Source organism: Buceros rhinoceros, unplaced genomic scaffold (assembly GCF_000710305.1).
Source record: "Buceros rhinoceros silvestris isolate BGI_N320 unplaced genomic scaffold, ASM71030v1 scaffold41717, whole genome shotgun sequence".
Classification (NCBI taxonomy): Eukaryota; Metazoa; Chordata; class Aves; order Bucerotiformes; family Bucerotidae; genus Buceros; species Buceros rhinoceros.
This window is the reverse complement of record NW_010423525.1, coordinates 5,764-19,966: the sequence shown is the minus strand read 5'-3', so window position 1 is coordinate 19,966 and position 14,203 is coordinate 5,764. Positions and strand designations below refer to the sequence as shown.

Genomic DNA, 14,203 nt, shown 5'->3' with positions numbered 1-14,203 from the left:
TCCCCCCCGAGCCCCCCCCCCCCCCCCCTTCTTTTTGTAGCATAGGGGAGGGAGGAGATGAAAGAAACATTATCCAAGGTTCCTTTTGCCATCAACTCCGCTTGAATAAGGAACAACTGGCAGAGCTGCTCTACAGCAAATGGTGTTCGTTTCTGTGCATCAGTGTGAATTTAGATTCCAAGGCTTATTTGTAGGATTCAGTGTTTTTGTAACAGCTACATACAAACAGGAAAGAAAGCAAAAGAATTTAGACATTTACCCACTTACACCTGAGTGGAGACTCCTTTTTCCTCAACTAGAAAAATAAATAAAGCTATATTTGAGTGCCTGTATATCAGCATTACATGCTGTGGACCGCCAGGACTGTAAGTTTCTGCTAGTCCCATTTCTGTTTTAATAATGGGAAGCCTTCCTGTAAGGAAAATAGCATAGAGATTATAGAACTGCTTGTCTGTTGAAGAAGAGTTCAGATTCTGGTGCAAGCAAGTAAATGATGCTTGAGGCTGCTTTAATGTGCAACATGCAGCAGATGTGATATTCTAAGAACTGAGCCTGTAACCGTCCTAATCCAAGCACTGCAACTGTTTGGAACTGGGAGGAATTGCTGAAGTTTAAAATAAATAAAAAAGCCTATGTGGGGATCCTAATCCCTTCTGTAGGGAACGGATAGCATGTGTACAGTAATCTGCTAGTGCATATTAAAGAGAAAGTCACAGGGAAGTCATTGCTTCTTGCCCTCAGCCAGTTTCATACCTGTGCCCATGGAGACCTTGTCTCTCTGTTGTTACAATTTCAGAGTCCAGCAAAATCACTTGCCGCTCTCTGGCATCCTTAGAAGGCTATTTCCACTATAGATCAGACCATTAAGGTGAGAGGGTTCCTGCTATCCTTCCTTGCCTACACAACACTGAATCAATGGAAAAGCAATTAGAAGATACTCTGTCACTTTTTAGTCTCCATTTATTTTTTCCTATGAAGAAATTCTGTGCAGGGAAGAATTTTGCAGAGCTGGCCTCCCAAGCTGCAGTTTAGAGTTTATTCTGCTCACTAAAATGAGTCAGGCCATCACCCCAAAACTGGAGGAGTTCAGGCCTCTCTCTACTGTCCAGGCCCTGAATTAACAGGGCATCCTGGCGCATCTGCTGACATCTATCCCATTGTTCCTCAGAAACAGGCTGAGCACACCCCATGGTGCAGCTCTCTTCCCTCTCCAGCTGTTCCACCCATTGAGAAGAGTTTAGTAAATCACTAGGGATTTGGGCTTTAGAGTTCTTGTACTGTCCTGCCTGCCATTGCCTCTGTTTCTGGGGATCTCCCTGTGAATAACTGTTAATGCTTGCTTCATCTGCTTCTTTTAGGCAGTGGTTTGCTAATGCCAAGCACCAGCAAAAACACAGTTTTCTACTGTGCGGCACCTGTTCCAAACTGTGTTGCTTTACCACACACATGGGCATCCCCTCACTGCTATGCAAAGACTGCCTTGAGCATTGGTTCACTGCTCTGCCTTCATGAAAAATTGGGAGATGGGCTTGTATCTTGGCTTTGTCTTGTTTTGGAGAAAGGTTGGTTCATGATCTGCCCACAGCCTGTCGTGACAAGCTGTGACTCAGCTGAACTGTGTAGGAATTCTGGGGGGATGACACGACTGGGGGTTCCTTGAGGTGAGACTTTGACAAAGCTGCTCTTTCCTCAAACCAGCATGAACCAACAGTGCTGGTAAACTTACCTGAAACTCTGGTTTTGTTCACAACTACCTCTTTGCTTTTGTAGAGTGTCAGGAGAACCTGGTCGTAGTCCTATTAAAGCTATTGCAGCCACAGAAGCAGAGTCTCTCTTCAGGCTCAGGAAGATGGCAGCATGTCCATTTACAGTTTTTGCAATTTTGTTAAATTGAACCATAGGGTTAGAATTTCAGTCTGTGCTTCTAAATCGTCACCTAAATTTTGTAGAAATTGGTGCTTTCAACCCTGCCTGGCTTTCATTTTACAGGTGTCTGCATCTCTAAGATGTCTTAAAACACATAGTTATGGCTTCCAGTTTTAGACATAAGGAAAAGATGTAATTTATTTGTAAGGCTCAGAAAGAGAAATCCAAAGGTTAACAGTTGGTTGATACATCAGATGTTGCTTAGTACATGTATCTGCTCTTTATTTTTGCGTTTCCTTTTCTCTGCTTCTCCAGGTGTCATCTTGACATGAGTACATTCAAGCTTGGCACTAAGGAGTATACTTGCTTGTAGGGGTGGAAAAAAGAAACTGCAGCATCCTTGTGTGTCAAAATGCCTTGTAAAAGCTCTTTAGAGAGTGAGAATTCAATTGTGTGGAACAATTTTTATAAGCACTTGGTACAAACATGAAAAAAACCTCTACACACTGTGCAAGCACAAGATACACAGATTATAGTGCAGTTAACATCAGTAAAGTGACTGGTTATGTCTAATTAGTTGCACAGGATAGGTGAGGAGGTTTTTGAAGTGTCCTGCTCAAAAGTGGCATTAATCCAGTAATATCCAAGCAGTAAACCCTGTGATGCTTTTCTGAATGGCCTGGTTAGTCCTGAGGGTGTTTAGGCTTTATTGTAGCACACGTAATTTAGTGAACTTTTAAAGAGACCTCTAGGCAACAGCCCAAACTGAGAAGGGCAGAGGGGAAAATGCTGATAGACAGTTCTACTGAGCTGACAGTTTCACTGAGTTCTACCAGCACAGTGGCTGTGAAGGAAAAGCTGCTGAATGGGCTGATGGCTGAAAGAAGTAAAGCAACTGCACTTGGACGCACTAATGGGCTTTTTGTCCAAACTGGAGCCATCTCTTTCTTTAGGAAGCTATTTGTGTTGGAAATCAGGCCATAGCCAGGCTGGAGCAGGAAGGAAGAGGCGGATAGTTAGTGATCTCAAAAGGGTGTGCTCTGGGTGCAGAATGACAGCTGTGGAAGAAGTAGGTTGGCTGCGAGGGCGTTGAACTCAGCAAGAAGGCTTCTTCAGTTCCTTGCACTGCTGAAAATGTGGTGTCATGCTGGAGCTTTTGGAGCAGAGCTGAAGGAGCATGGAGGTTGGTCATGGTGGTGAAGCACCCTGCCCACTCAGCTAAGGGGCCAGCAGCCCTCCTGAGGCCACTCCTCCCCTCCTGCAACCTCTCTGTGCTTCACAAAAATACAAGAATGTGCACTAAGCAGAGGAGCGCTCGTCACCCTTTTCCTGTTCCCAGCCTGGAAAAGAAGAGAAGCCTCTTACCTCCTGTCCGGTGGTTCCCGAGCACTCCCCCAGCGTTTCATAATGTGTTACAACCTTTCTTGCTGTATTACTATGTCTGCTTTGCTGAAGGGGAAGTTGAAGCAGCAAAGAAGAGTAAGCTTTTGGTTTTTCCAGTGATGCAAATTGTCTGTATTGGAATCAGTAAAGAAACCAGAATTTGCCACTTCCTTCTGGTGACCTTTAAATCATGTGTTTCTCTATATCAAGAGATGTCTGTGACACCATTTTTACCTTAGCTTGGCAGTTGGATGAAAAAGCAATCTCATTTTCCTGGGCTGATTCATGAGTCCCTAATGACAGGTTGCATGTTAATACTCGTTTTCAGCAATTATCATGCAGTTGTCTTTTGACTGGGACTTGATAGCAAAAATGAGTGAGAAGAGCTTCAGGCTAAGGCCTAATAGTGCAGCAATGATACTTTCTGTTTGCCTGTTTGAAAACAGTTCCCCCACAGTTGTTGTAGTCCTTTTCTAAGGCAAATAAATCAGAGGTCATTGTTCTTCGCTTGTTTTTTTTATTCTATTTCAATGCAATAACAATGCTTTATACAGCATCACTTTTGTGCCTGCTCCATCATTACAGTGATTATTACTATAGGGCATAAGTATCAAACTTGGATCACAGCCATATTGTGTAGGAACCGTATAAATGTGCAGTAAAGAGAGAGTCTCTGTCACAAAGTGTTGGTGGTGTCTAGAGAGACAAGGCAAAGGCATGATTCAACAATGTGCCCCAGTTACAAAAAAGCTCAGTTGCAGAGTATGATACAGAGCAGTTCCTCAAGTGGGAAAGGACACTTTTCTTGTCTACAAGGTTGCAGGCTCATCAGGAAAGGTGAGCTCTTACCTCCCATGCAGAGATTAGCACCTTTAAAATAAACTGGCCTTGCATGTGACAGAGGAAAGGAGGTCAAGCATGTAGATTGTCAAAGGTCCCTTTCTCACCCTGATGCAGTCAGAAATTTGTGTAGTATTTAAAAAGGACATGCAGAATCAGCGTGAAAGTCCTCATTGTTCTAAATCTCACTGAACTTGAAGGATTTGCATTGCACCAAGAAGTCCTCTTCTCCCAGCAGGTGGAGGGCAGGTGGGATAGTTATTGTCCTTAGCAGAGAGATTCTCCTCAGTTTGCAAGTACTGCAAACAAGTAGGGAAATACCTGTTGTTTCCTGTCCAGAGGTGGGTGATATAGGTCTGTCTCCATCCCAGATTCAAAATCTCTCCTAACTGCCAGGTGAGCTCCTTCCAGTTTCAAGGGACCAGTTGTTTCTGTGTTCCTCAGTCTAAGTAGCTGGACAGCCCAGAGATACTGAAAGTCTTGTGATGGATTGGCATCCTTTGGCTAGAGAAAGTGCTGAGAGTAGCCTTTTTTGCCACCATCTTTGAGCTCAAATGCGTGTAGGTGCCAATTTAAAGCAAAATGATGACGTCTCACTGACATTGCTCTTCTTCTTTTTCTTTACAGCTCCTGTATGACAACCCAAAAGCCCGTCAGGAAGTAGAGTATCACTGGCGAGCATCAGGGTGTCCCCACATTGTACATGTCCTGGATGTTTATGAGAATATACACCATGGAAAGAGATGCCTCCTCATTGTCATGGAATGGTATGGACCAGCAGCAGCCCCCCACCAAGCACTGCTCTTTGCGGGAGTGGAGGGAGTGGGAGAATGTGGTGCCTTAGATGAGAGTTAGGTGAGCTTTCTGAGCTGCATGGTTGTGGTTTGCACAGCAAACCTTTTGCTGTCTGTATGGGACTGGTAGGGAAATGTGTAGCTGCTCCAGCCAACTTGTATGATGGAAGAATGACAATCCTTAACCAGAAAATAAATTTGCCTGTACTCCATGGAAATTGTCCTTGTTAAAGCACTGACTTAATACAGTCTGTAAAGATAGGTCTCTACAAATATTACGTGATTGGCTTGTGATTGATTTCCAACTTCAGATGTAAATCCAGGATCCTTTTTGCTACTGTTTTGACTTTTCCTGTTCTCTCCTTGATCTGAACCACAGTCGCTGTCTTCTTCACTGGGGACGAAGTAATAATTTTTTTTGGTGTCTTTGCTCCTTCTTTCTTTTTTTCTTCATCTCTAGCCCTCACATAAAACAAGATTACTGTCAGCCTCCCAGTGCCAGTTTATCTTACTTCCCAACTATGTATGTCATGTTCCTTGTGACAGGATACATTAAACTGAAAGCATCACAACTCCTTGGCCTTGTTTTGTTTTCTATTTTGTTTTCTACAAACATTGTCTGCAAGAATATACTGTTAACTTCAGCAAGTGCAGTTAGTTAGAAGAGACTTAGCTGAAAAGTAAAATCTCTGAACAGAATTAGTTCTGTTCTAACTCAAACCAGGACGTTTCCATATCAGAATGGCTTTGTGCATTGATTCAGATGAGTGTGATGTTTAGGAAGTACTGGCATGGCAGGCAGCCTGTAATCCCTTCTGATCTGTTCCTGCCATGGTACTGCGCGATTATGTGGATGCAGTCACGTGTTAATTTGATCTTTTCCGCTCATGTAAGGTGGGTTTTTTTTCTGTTCTTTGTTTCAGCATGGAGGGAGGAGAGCTGTTTAGCAGAATCCAGGAGAGAGGAGACCAAGCTTTCACTGAGAGAGGTAAAAAAACCACAAGTCTTATTTTAAAGTTTGTGGAAGATTACTTCTCCCTTTCTCTGTCCTCCTGCTTACTTGTCTTACAGGAATTTTTCATTTATTTGATTTTTGTTTGTAATTTTTTTTTTCAATTTTCTGTCCAACTCTGTATTAAACAGGTTTTTAAAAGTTCCTGCAAATCAGGAATTACCAGAATTGGCCAAGTTCAGTCAGAATGTGTAAGGTTTAGAGGAAAATTCTTCGTGCAAATCTGCTCAGCTTCTCCATTTCTGAACCACCACAGCTTCTGTTACTCTAGTCCCTGGTCTCCTGATAGACCACTTCTAACATGACCAAAGCAGTTCCTCCTGTGATTTCTCTGCTGGCTGTCCCTCAAACAGGCATCACTGTGCATAGCTATACCATTAGGCGAGGAAGATAACGAGCAAATGACATTTGATGAAACATCTCTTATTCAAGGGTTTGAGAGTCCTACTTCAAAGTACTACTACTGTTTGTTATAAGCCACACTGTAAAAAAGCCTACTCATCTATAACAGGGACTATGTGCAAGTTTTAAAGACCCGCTGTGAGTCAGTGACGGAGCTTGCTCTAGCATAGTCTTGCCATTTTTACTGACTTTGCTATTTATTATTCGCAGAGTACCACAGGCATGCTTGGCTGTGGGTTTCCTTGCCCATTCACCACAAACAAGAGCTTATTTCTGCTTGGGAGTGAAAATGTTAGTGATTGTCATGAACATTGTGAGAAAACAATTGTAAGAAGAAAACTGTACACTGGAATTTGTAAATGATTGTGACTGTTCTTCAGGTCCGGTATAGAGGCCAGGCATTTTTTGCTCCTGTCTTTCCTAGCCTGGGATGAATCCTTTAAGAGGTGTGAGAGGTTCATGTAGTGAAAACGAGCATTTTCAGGAACTTTATTTATTCCTTTCTAAAATACAGGATTCCAGGTAGAAAACCAGTTCTATGATCATTAGTGACTCTACTCTGCTAAGAATGTGATTTTTCTACATTGAATACCATTGTGTAACATTCTAAATACTTACTCAGAAATCACCTGGGATGTTAAAAAAAACCCACCGTCATTCTTTCCTGAGATAAATGAGCCCTGTTCCACTGGATTCCCCAGGTTCACTGGCTGTTTATGCATCAGCCACAACTTCCCATTAGGAGCCTGGGTTTTCGTCTGGGCCAGGCAGGAGGAGGTTGTGCAAGGTTTTCCCCAAAGATGGTGAGTGTTTCTGCTTTCTGATTGTCCTTGCCTGAGATTGCGTAATTTCAGTCTCAAGCCATGTGAAAAAGGATTCTAGGTTATAGTACAAGAATTTTCTACCTTTCTCTCTCACTGCTGCAGCTGAGGTTTCTACCTAAGCAAAAGATGGAGGTTCGGGTTGAAGTTGCTGATTGTTTCCCTGTCCATGGAATGATTGTTTCCCCTGTCACTTAGTACAATGGGAATGTGGCTCCTCCCTGCTCTGAAACCTCCCCCTGTGTAACTGAACTCTTCCAGGCATCAACAGAACTGCTGTTGCAAGGCAGCTCACCAACCACTACAATTTCCCACTGGGGTTATGTTAAATTTTAGAAACATGTTATTTCAAAGGTGGCAGGTTGGGCTTTGCAGAATAGAACTGTTGATTTTGTTTCTCCTGAGAAAAAACTTCTAAAGACAGTGAGGAATAGAGATGTGACCTATCCTAGAATTATTGTTATGTTGCTCTATTTTTAGAAAATCTGTTAGATCCTCCTGTTACCCCTGAACTAGAAGCTGAAAGTTAAACTTCCATCTGGGACAACCAAGGACATGTCCTGAACAACCAGGGATATGTCCTGGTTGGGACTCCTTTCTCCACAGTCTTGCGTGTTGCTTTACCTGCTCTGCTCTTGCTTCTTTTCTGGTGAGCAAATTAAAGCACAGATTTACAAGCTCATCAAAAGCAGGAGTCTCAACGGTTCAGTTGCAGTGCCTGCTCAGGAGGAGGGCTGAGCAGCCTGGGAGCTGGGGGTATGGTTGCCTGCAAAACCAAAACACAGCTGTTAGGGCTAATTTTAGGTTTTCTAGTCTTGCTGCTAGCCCTGTATTCCTGCAAGCTGTTTGTAAGTCATAAGCATTCCCAAGCATGTCCCTGAGTTACAGTGGGAATGTTAATGTGACCTTTCTCTAAAATTGTCTTTATAGAGGCCTCTGAAATAATGAGAGACATTGGAACAGCCATCCAGTATCTGCATTCAATGAACATTGCCCATAGAGACGTCAAGGTGAGGCCCGAAGGTGTGTGGGCAGGAAGAAAACCATGAGGCAGAAAAATAAATGGGCAGTGGTTTAAATAGAACTAGGAGTACAATCAGATGGTCAGTGTTCCTGATCCTCTGCCAGTGTGAGAAGAGATCTGTTCACAGCTAGTTTACAACTAGTCAAAGGTCAGAATATTCATGTATGCTAATGCCTTCCAGTTGTGTGCAGAGAACACAGAAGAATCTGGTGATAGACGGTTAATTAAAGAGGTATTACCAACTCACAATTCAGTTAATTAACAAGAAAATAACCCTGCCTGTAGTGAACTTACACTAGATGCCATCTATACTTCTATGTACAGACTTTGCCAGCTATTAATGGGAAGATCTCAGTTACTACCGTATGGAGCAGTGTTTTATTAGCTAAAGTTTGTACCCAGATCTTGTTGTGGATATTTGACAGGGTTTGTGGTATGGTGTTTTGGTTTCCTTCTGTGAAGTGCACAGCATAAGCAAAGCCGAGAAAGCCGCACCAAGGCATTTCTAGTGCAGCGATACAGCAGCATGGAATGTGCAGGAGAGCAGGTACATAATGAGGCATCTGCATGGTTCCTCAGTTCTGAGTTTGTGAATTTTCTGCAGATGCTTCAGTACTTTCTGATGGAGTTGTGTCAGTTGTTCATAGAGAGTTTGGCTGATGGCTTCTCTTCCACCTCAGCTACCTGAGTGCTGTCAGATTGACTGGTGTTGATCAGACAGAACAATCCTAGTAAGTGGAGTCAACTAGAGAGAGGTTCGACAAGCCAGACTTGACGCCTATTGGACTGATGAGAGCCTTGTGATCTGCTCTCCTAAATACCGTGTTGAGAAGGGTGTTAATCTTTAGTCTGAGCAAAACCGCTATGTGTTGGGAGGGAGCTTTCTGCATGGTGTGGTGGGGATTTGAGAGAAGTGAGAAAACCCAGATGCTGGTAGTGATCAGGACATTGGGAATGGTTTGACCTTCTAGCTAATTAGAGACGTCTCCTCACTGTCCAGTTCATCCTTTCTCTTGGTGGCCTTTCAGCCTGAAAACTTGCTGTACACCTCTAAAGAGAAGGATGCTGTACTGAAACTCACAGACTTCGGCTTTGCCAAAGAAACCACTGTACAAAACGCACTGCAGACCCCCTGTTACACTCCTTATTACGTGGGTAAGTTATACAAGATGTGTTTCTTTTGTGTTTCAGTCTGTCATCCCTCCCCTTCTAGGGAGTTGCCTCAGGTGTAAAGCTTCTTAAAGCTGGCAAATGGAGGAGTTAGAGATAAAAGACCAATGTGCCTTGATCACAGCTGAATTTTTGCCTGCATTTTGTCTAAAGACAGAGCAGTGTGTAATGAATGCCACAGCAGAATGTCCTCTATGCACTCATTTTGGAGTACGTCCCTTGTGGTATTTGAGTTAATAGTCATTCACCATATGGTATGACTGAGGCAGTCTTTGGAGGCAAAAGGGCTTAATTTTTTGGAAGAATTAGTTTTCTTCTGTGATGTAAGTTTTTATAGTTCTTTGTGCTGAAAGATACTGTTACTCATTTTCAGCAGATAATTACAATAGCAGTATTTAGAATGCTTTCTACTGTATTTTTTCATCTGGGATTAGGGATAAAATGTTGAGAAATTTACACATACATGTTTTTATGCCTTTATATTCATATGTATACAAGCTGACATTTCCCTTCTCAATGCCTTTTTATAAACCAGCATGATTGCTTGTATGCTTAGAGAATGATTTTCCTTACAAAATCAACCTCCCTGGCAGTTCACCTGCCCCAAGGGAAAAAAATTCCCCTCTAAATGTATCTCTCTATAATTTTGTTATTTAGCAAAAAAATTTAATGCTTTGGGAGGCCAAAGAAAAAGACAGTGTTCTGTAGTTGCTTGGGCTAAACACAATCCACCTGGGCATAGTGCAAAATTTTATCACAGCTCAAATAGGCCTTTTCTGTTCTGATTTCTGAACATATGCTCCTGCCTCTTTCAGTGCAGTGTCTCCCTGTACACATTTAGCTATAGCTCCTTCTGCTTTCTCTAATCTTAATACTCTCCTGAGCAGAGAGACACAAAGGTGAAGAACAGGGCATTTTGCCAGCTCCATTTCTGCTCTTTAAAGCTACATTAGATGTGTTTATGAACTTGTCGATAGAAAATACTAACCAGTTTCAAGTTACATTTTTTTAATGCCTCAAATATTTGTTGCTGAAGTGTGCCGCATCCTTATAAGGTGATGGAGATGAAAGGAAATACCTGGTACTCTGTTAATTTCTGGTTTTAATCTTCAGCCCCGGAAGTCCTTGGTCCTGAGAAGTATGACAAGTCCTGTGATATGTGGTCATTGGGTGTCATCACATATATTCTGTAAGTATTTGGAAAGAGACTCGATGAACAGAAAAAGGACAGGTCTTGTCAAATCTGTGCTAAGAAGTAATTAGTGACTGGGTCACGTGACCTGCAGAAGAATATAAGCTTGTATGGGACTTAAGAGGTGAAAGGACTTTCCTAGTTATAAGAGTTCTTTTGACCGCTCTTACAGCTTGTGTGGGTTCCCTCCATTCTACTCAAACACTGGTCAAGCCATTTCTCCAGGGATGAAGAGAAGAATTCGGATGGGTCAATATGGTTTTCCCAATCCAGAGTGGGCTGAAGTATCAGAGGAAGGTAACAATGCTCACTGCTGCTGCTGGGTATGTGTGTGGTGTTGTGCCATGGTGGCGTGCTTACAAGAGACTATTTCTAAAAACCTATCTTAGTTTTTGCGTCCCTTTCATTTAGAATTTAATTTTTTTTTTGTAAGGTGACACAGAGAACAACTGGGAACTCAGACACTAGTCAGCAATTCAAGTACTACAGAAAGTAAATGGCTACTGAAAACTTTCTTTCAAATTCCAGCTAGTGCTAATGAATGCTGAGATTAAACCCTCTGGAAACAAAAGTCTTTAATCCTGAGGAAGGAGACTGCCAGGACAGCTGCAATGCAAGCTGAGCTGGAAGAAAGGCAAACTGTCTTAAGAACACATTCAGTCTTTGCCCTCCTTGGTGATTCGGCCAGCAAGGATGGCAAGCTTTGATGCTAGCTTTTTGTGATGTGGGAACTAGCCAGCCACCACTTAAATCAAGGTCAACAATTTATTTTGTATAAGTCATTGACCAAAATTGCTGTTCAGCTGTGACCTGGATGGGCTCAAACCAGTGTCCTGAAAGTGCATGTTTTGATTCCTCTATTCTGACAGTCTCATAAACCGGAAGTCTCACCTGCCCATCGTACTAGAGAAAGGTCAGCAACCTCTTTTCTTTGTACAAGCCCTTTATGTTGCAATTGCTAGCATCCTGTTATTGTCTGCTGCTCAGCAATAACAACTTATCATTGGATAATACTGCCATCATTGGATCTCATGGCTGCCTCTGCAGCATAGACTGAACGTTAATAAGATGTTTTACTTGTGGGTTTATGGCTTAATGTTTTGTAGGCCTTGGATCTTGTTATTAAAATGCTAGGGGAGCTTGGTGAGAGAACATACCATTGGAAAATGTGTAGAGTTCCTTTATGCTTGCCTGAATGAAGACAGGTGCCCTTTACCTTTGGACCTATGCAGATCAGCTCATTCATGTGTATGTTTTTTAAGCTGATCAGGCACCTTCAGCACACTGCATCTTTTTGCCCTGCTTTGTACTGTTCTTGTCATGGTTTTCTTTATCTAATCATTTCATCATTGCATCATCTATGGAGGCTTCCTCTAAATTCCCTTCCAGCTTCCTGTAATCATCTCTCTGTTTGGGGTCTCCTTCTATTACGTTTGGACTCCAGGTAATCTCTACTGTAAAACTCCTTTGCAGTCTCTCTCAACAAACTGAAGTCTCTGAAGTCTGGCAGCTTCTTACAAGCATTTAATCATCTTGCATTCAATGTTTCTAAAACAAAACTTGTATTCAGAAGTTTTTCTAGGTTCCCCCAAGGAAGTTACATGTAAATCTTTCTCAATAACATCCCTTGGATGCAGTGTTTCCGGTCTGTCCGCTAGCATTAATGAAACTTTTGTCTAGACTCTCATCATCTCATATCTCAGTTACTTAGTGCTCAGTGCTCTTGCTTTGGCAGATCCTGTGTTGCCTGTTTGTGCAATCATTCCTGTGACTTTGTCCTTTTAGTGGCCTCTCAGTTGTCAAAGAAAACTTTGTCCTTTTTTCCACAGCCTGTGCTAGTTTTTTTTTTTTCATTTATAATTTCTCACAACATCAGTTTATGCATTCATTCAGCCCATAATGCCAAGCTTGCCACCATCTCTCAGACAGGCAGCTTGGCAGCTTTCTGTTTCCGTGTTTCTCTTTTTCTTAAGTTCTTGCTCTCAGAACAGTTGGTTTGGAGATGTGAATAGCATAGCTGGAATCCCCAATCCTTCGTCTGTCTTTCTGACCTCGTTTGGGATGTTTTCATGTTCTGCCTCTTTAAACATAGTAACCTACCCCACTGTACGTGGCTTCTTAACATGGTAACAGGAATAAGTAGGTCTGCAAAATTGTCTTCCTTTATTAGGTGAGTCTTTGTGTTCCAAAGGTTATTTGAGAACACAGTAGTAGACTACAACATGCCGTGTTGGTCCTGTTTTTCAGCCAAACAACTGATTCGCCATTTACTGAAGACTGATCCAACAGAGAGGATGACAGTTTCTCAATTTATGAATCACCCCTGGATTAATGTGAGTTACACATCTCATTTTACAGGATGAATTCTTGCACTCAGAATTTACACATAGCTCCGTATAGCACAGCAAGAGAAGGATGATAATTACTGTAAAAATCTTAATTAACCTACTGTGCCCTTCATGGAGGGTCATTTGCCTGTAGAACCACAGTTCTTTTGGTGTTACCACAGGACACACTAAGAGAGACTCCCACAATAGCATCCTTGGAAGCAAAAGCCAAATATATATCTTCTGTGAGCCGGCAGTCACTGTTGGCTTTGCAGCGTATGCATGTGTTACTCTCTTTAAAAACATAAAAATAAACTGTATGTACTGACTTCATCAGTGCAGGATTTAAAGAGAGCTATTATTAGTGGTCTCAGGCACCATTGTGCATAGCTGCGTTAGTGTGAACACAGTGCTGTGCTTAGTGGGAATTCTCATCCTTGGCAGAGTTCAGAAATACATGGGGGAGGAGCAAGGGTCTCGGCTTAGTGCCCTCCTAGAGTCTGCCAGAGAGGGTGGTACAGAGAGCTATTCATGTCCCCGTTCAGGTTTCATTCTGCGACTTGGTTGAATTTATTTTTCCTTAAAAAATATTTTTGGGTAAAAAAAAAAAAATCTAATAATACAATACTAATTATTTCAAACAAGAGACAAGAATCCCAGGAGTTACTAGGCTGAGTTTCAGGATATCATCTCTGCTCTGTAGGTGTCACTCAAAATAATAGATTATTCTTCTCACTTTTGTGCCTGCAATGACACCAGTCTTGATCTCGTTGCCCAAAAAATCGTCAGCCAGGATCAGAATCCCTGGTACTACAGAATGCCCTTTTCTCCCATAGTGCTTTCTCTGTCTATGCTGACCCTCAGAGGAAGGGGCAGGATCAGAGGCATGACTAATGGTCAGCGTTTCTATAATGCCTGTTTGAAGACCTGAGAGCCCTTGGAATCCTGTAGAAATGTAGCTATATAACATCCTGACGAAGTAGATGTCTTCATTTAGAGTTGTGGAAGCTGAGAAATTAAGGTTACAAAGACTCTGTAGAACTAGAACAGAATCCAGACAATATTTCCAAGTCTTTTTTTAACCAAATAAAAATGTAATCACTGCTCAGAATAAATACCTCCAGCTTTAAGTGTTTGAAGTCCCCAGAAGGAGGTGTTTCAGAAGTCAGCAGGCGATGAATTGCACAGAATGAGTGCCTAATAGCTAAGGAAGCTGCCACCTACAGCGACACATGTTACTTGAAATACGCATATAGCCAATTAATGAGGAGGAGATTAGAGACAAGGTCTATAGACTCTGCTGCACCAGAGCGCCATGCTAGAATACCATTCCCTGGAAGCATGCTCTAGGAGCTACAGTTTGGGGGTTTTT

At 42.3% G+C, this 14,203-nt stretch overlaps 1 protein-coding gene across 1 annotated transcript in view; it reads left to right on the top strand.

The window, feature by feature from the left end:
- MAPKAPK3 (mitogen-activated protein kinase-activated protein kinase 3) overlaps positions 1 to 14,203 on the top strand; it is a 43,476-nt gene that overhangs the window by 26,000 nt on the left and 3,273 nt on the right. Inside the window, exons 2-8 of the mRNA XM_010140438.1 lie at positions 4,717 to 4,856; positions 5,807 to 5,871; positions 8,049 to 8,128; positions 9,171 to 9,297; positions 10,426 to 10,501; positions 10,677 to 10,801; positions 12,752 to 12,837. Coding sequence (XP_010138740.1) covers positions 4,717 to 4,856; positions 5,807 to 5,871; positions 8,049 to 8,128; positions 9,171 to 9,297; positions 10,426 to 10,501; positions 10,677 to 10,801; positions 12,752 to 12,837 — 699 coding nt within the window. The remainder of the gene's footprint in view (positions 1 to 4,716; positions 4,857 to 5,806; positions 5,872 to 8,048; positions 8,129 to 9,170; positions 9,298 to 10,425; positions 10,502 to 10,676; positions 10,802 to 12,751; positions 12,838 to 14,203) is intronic.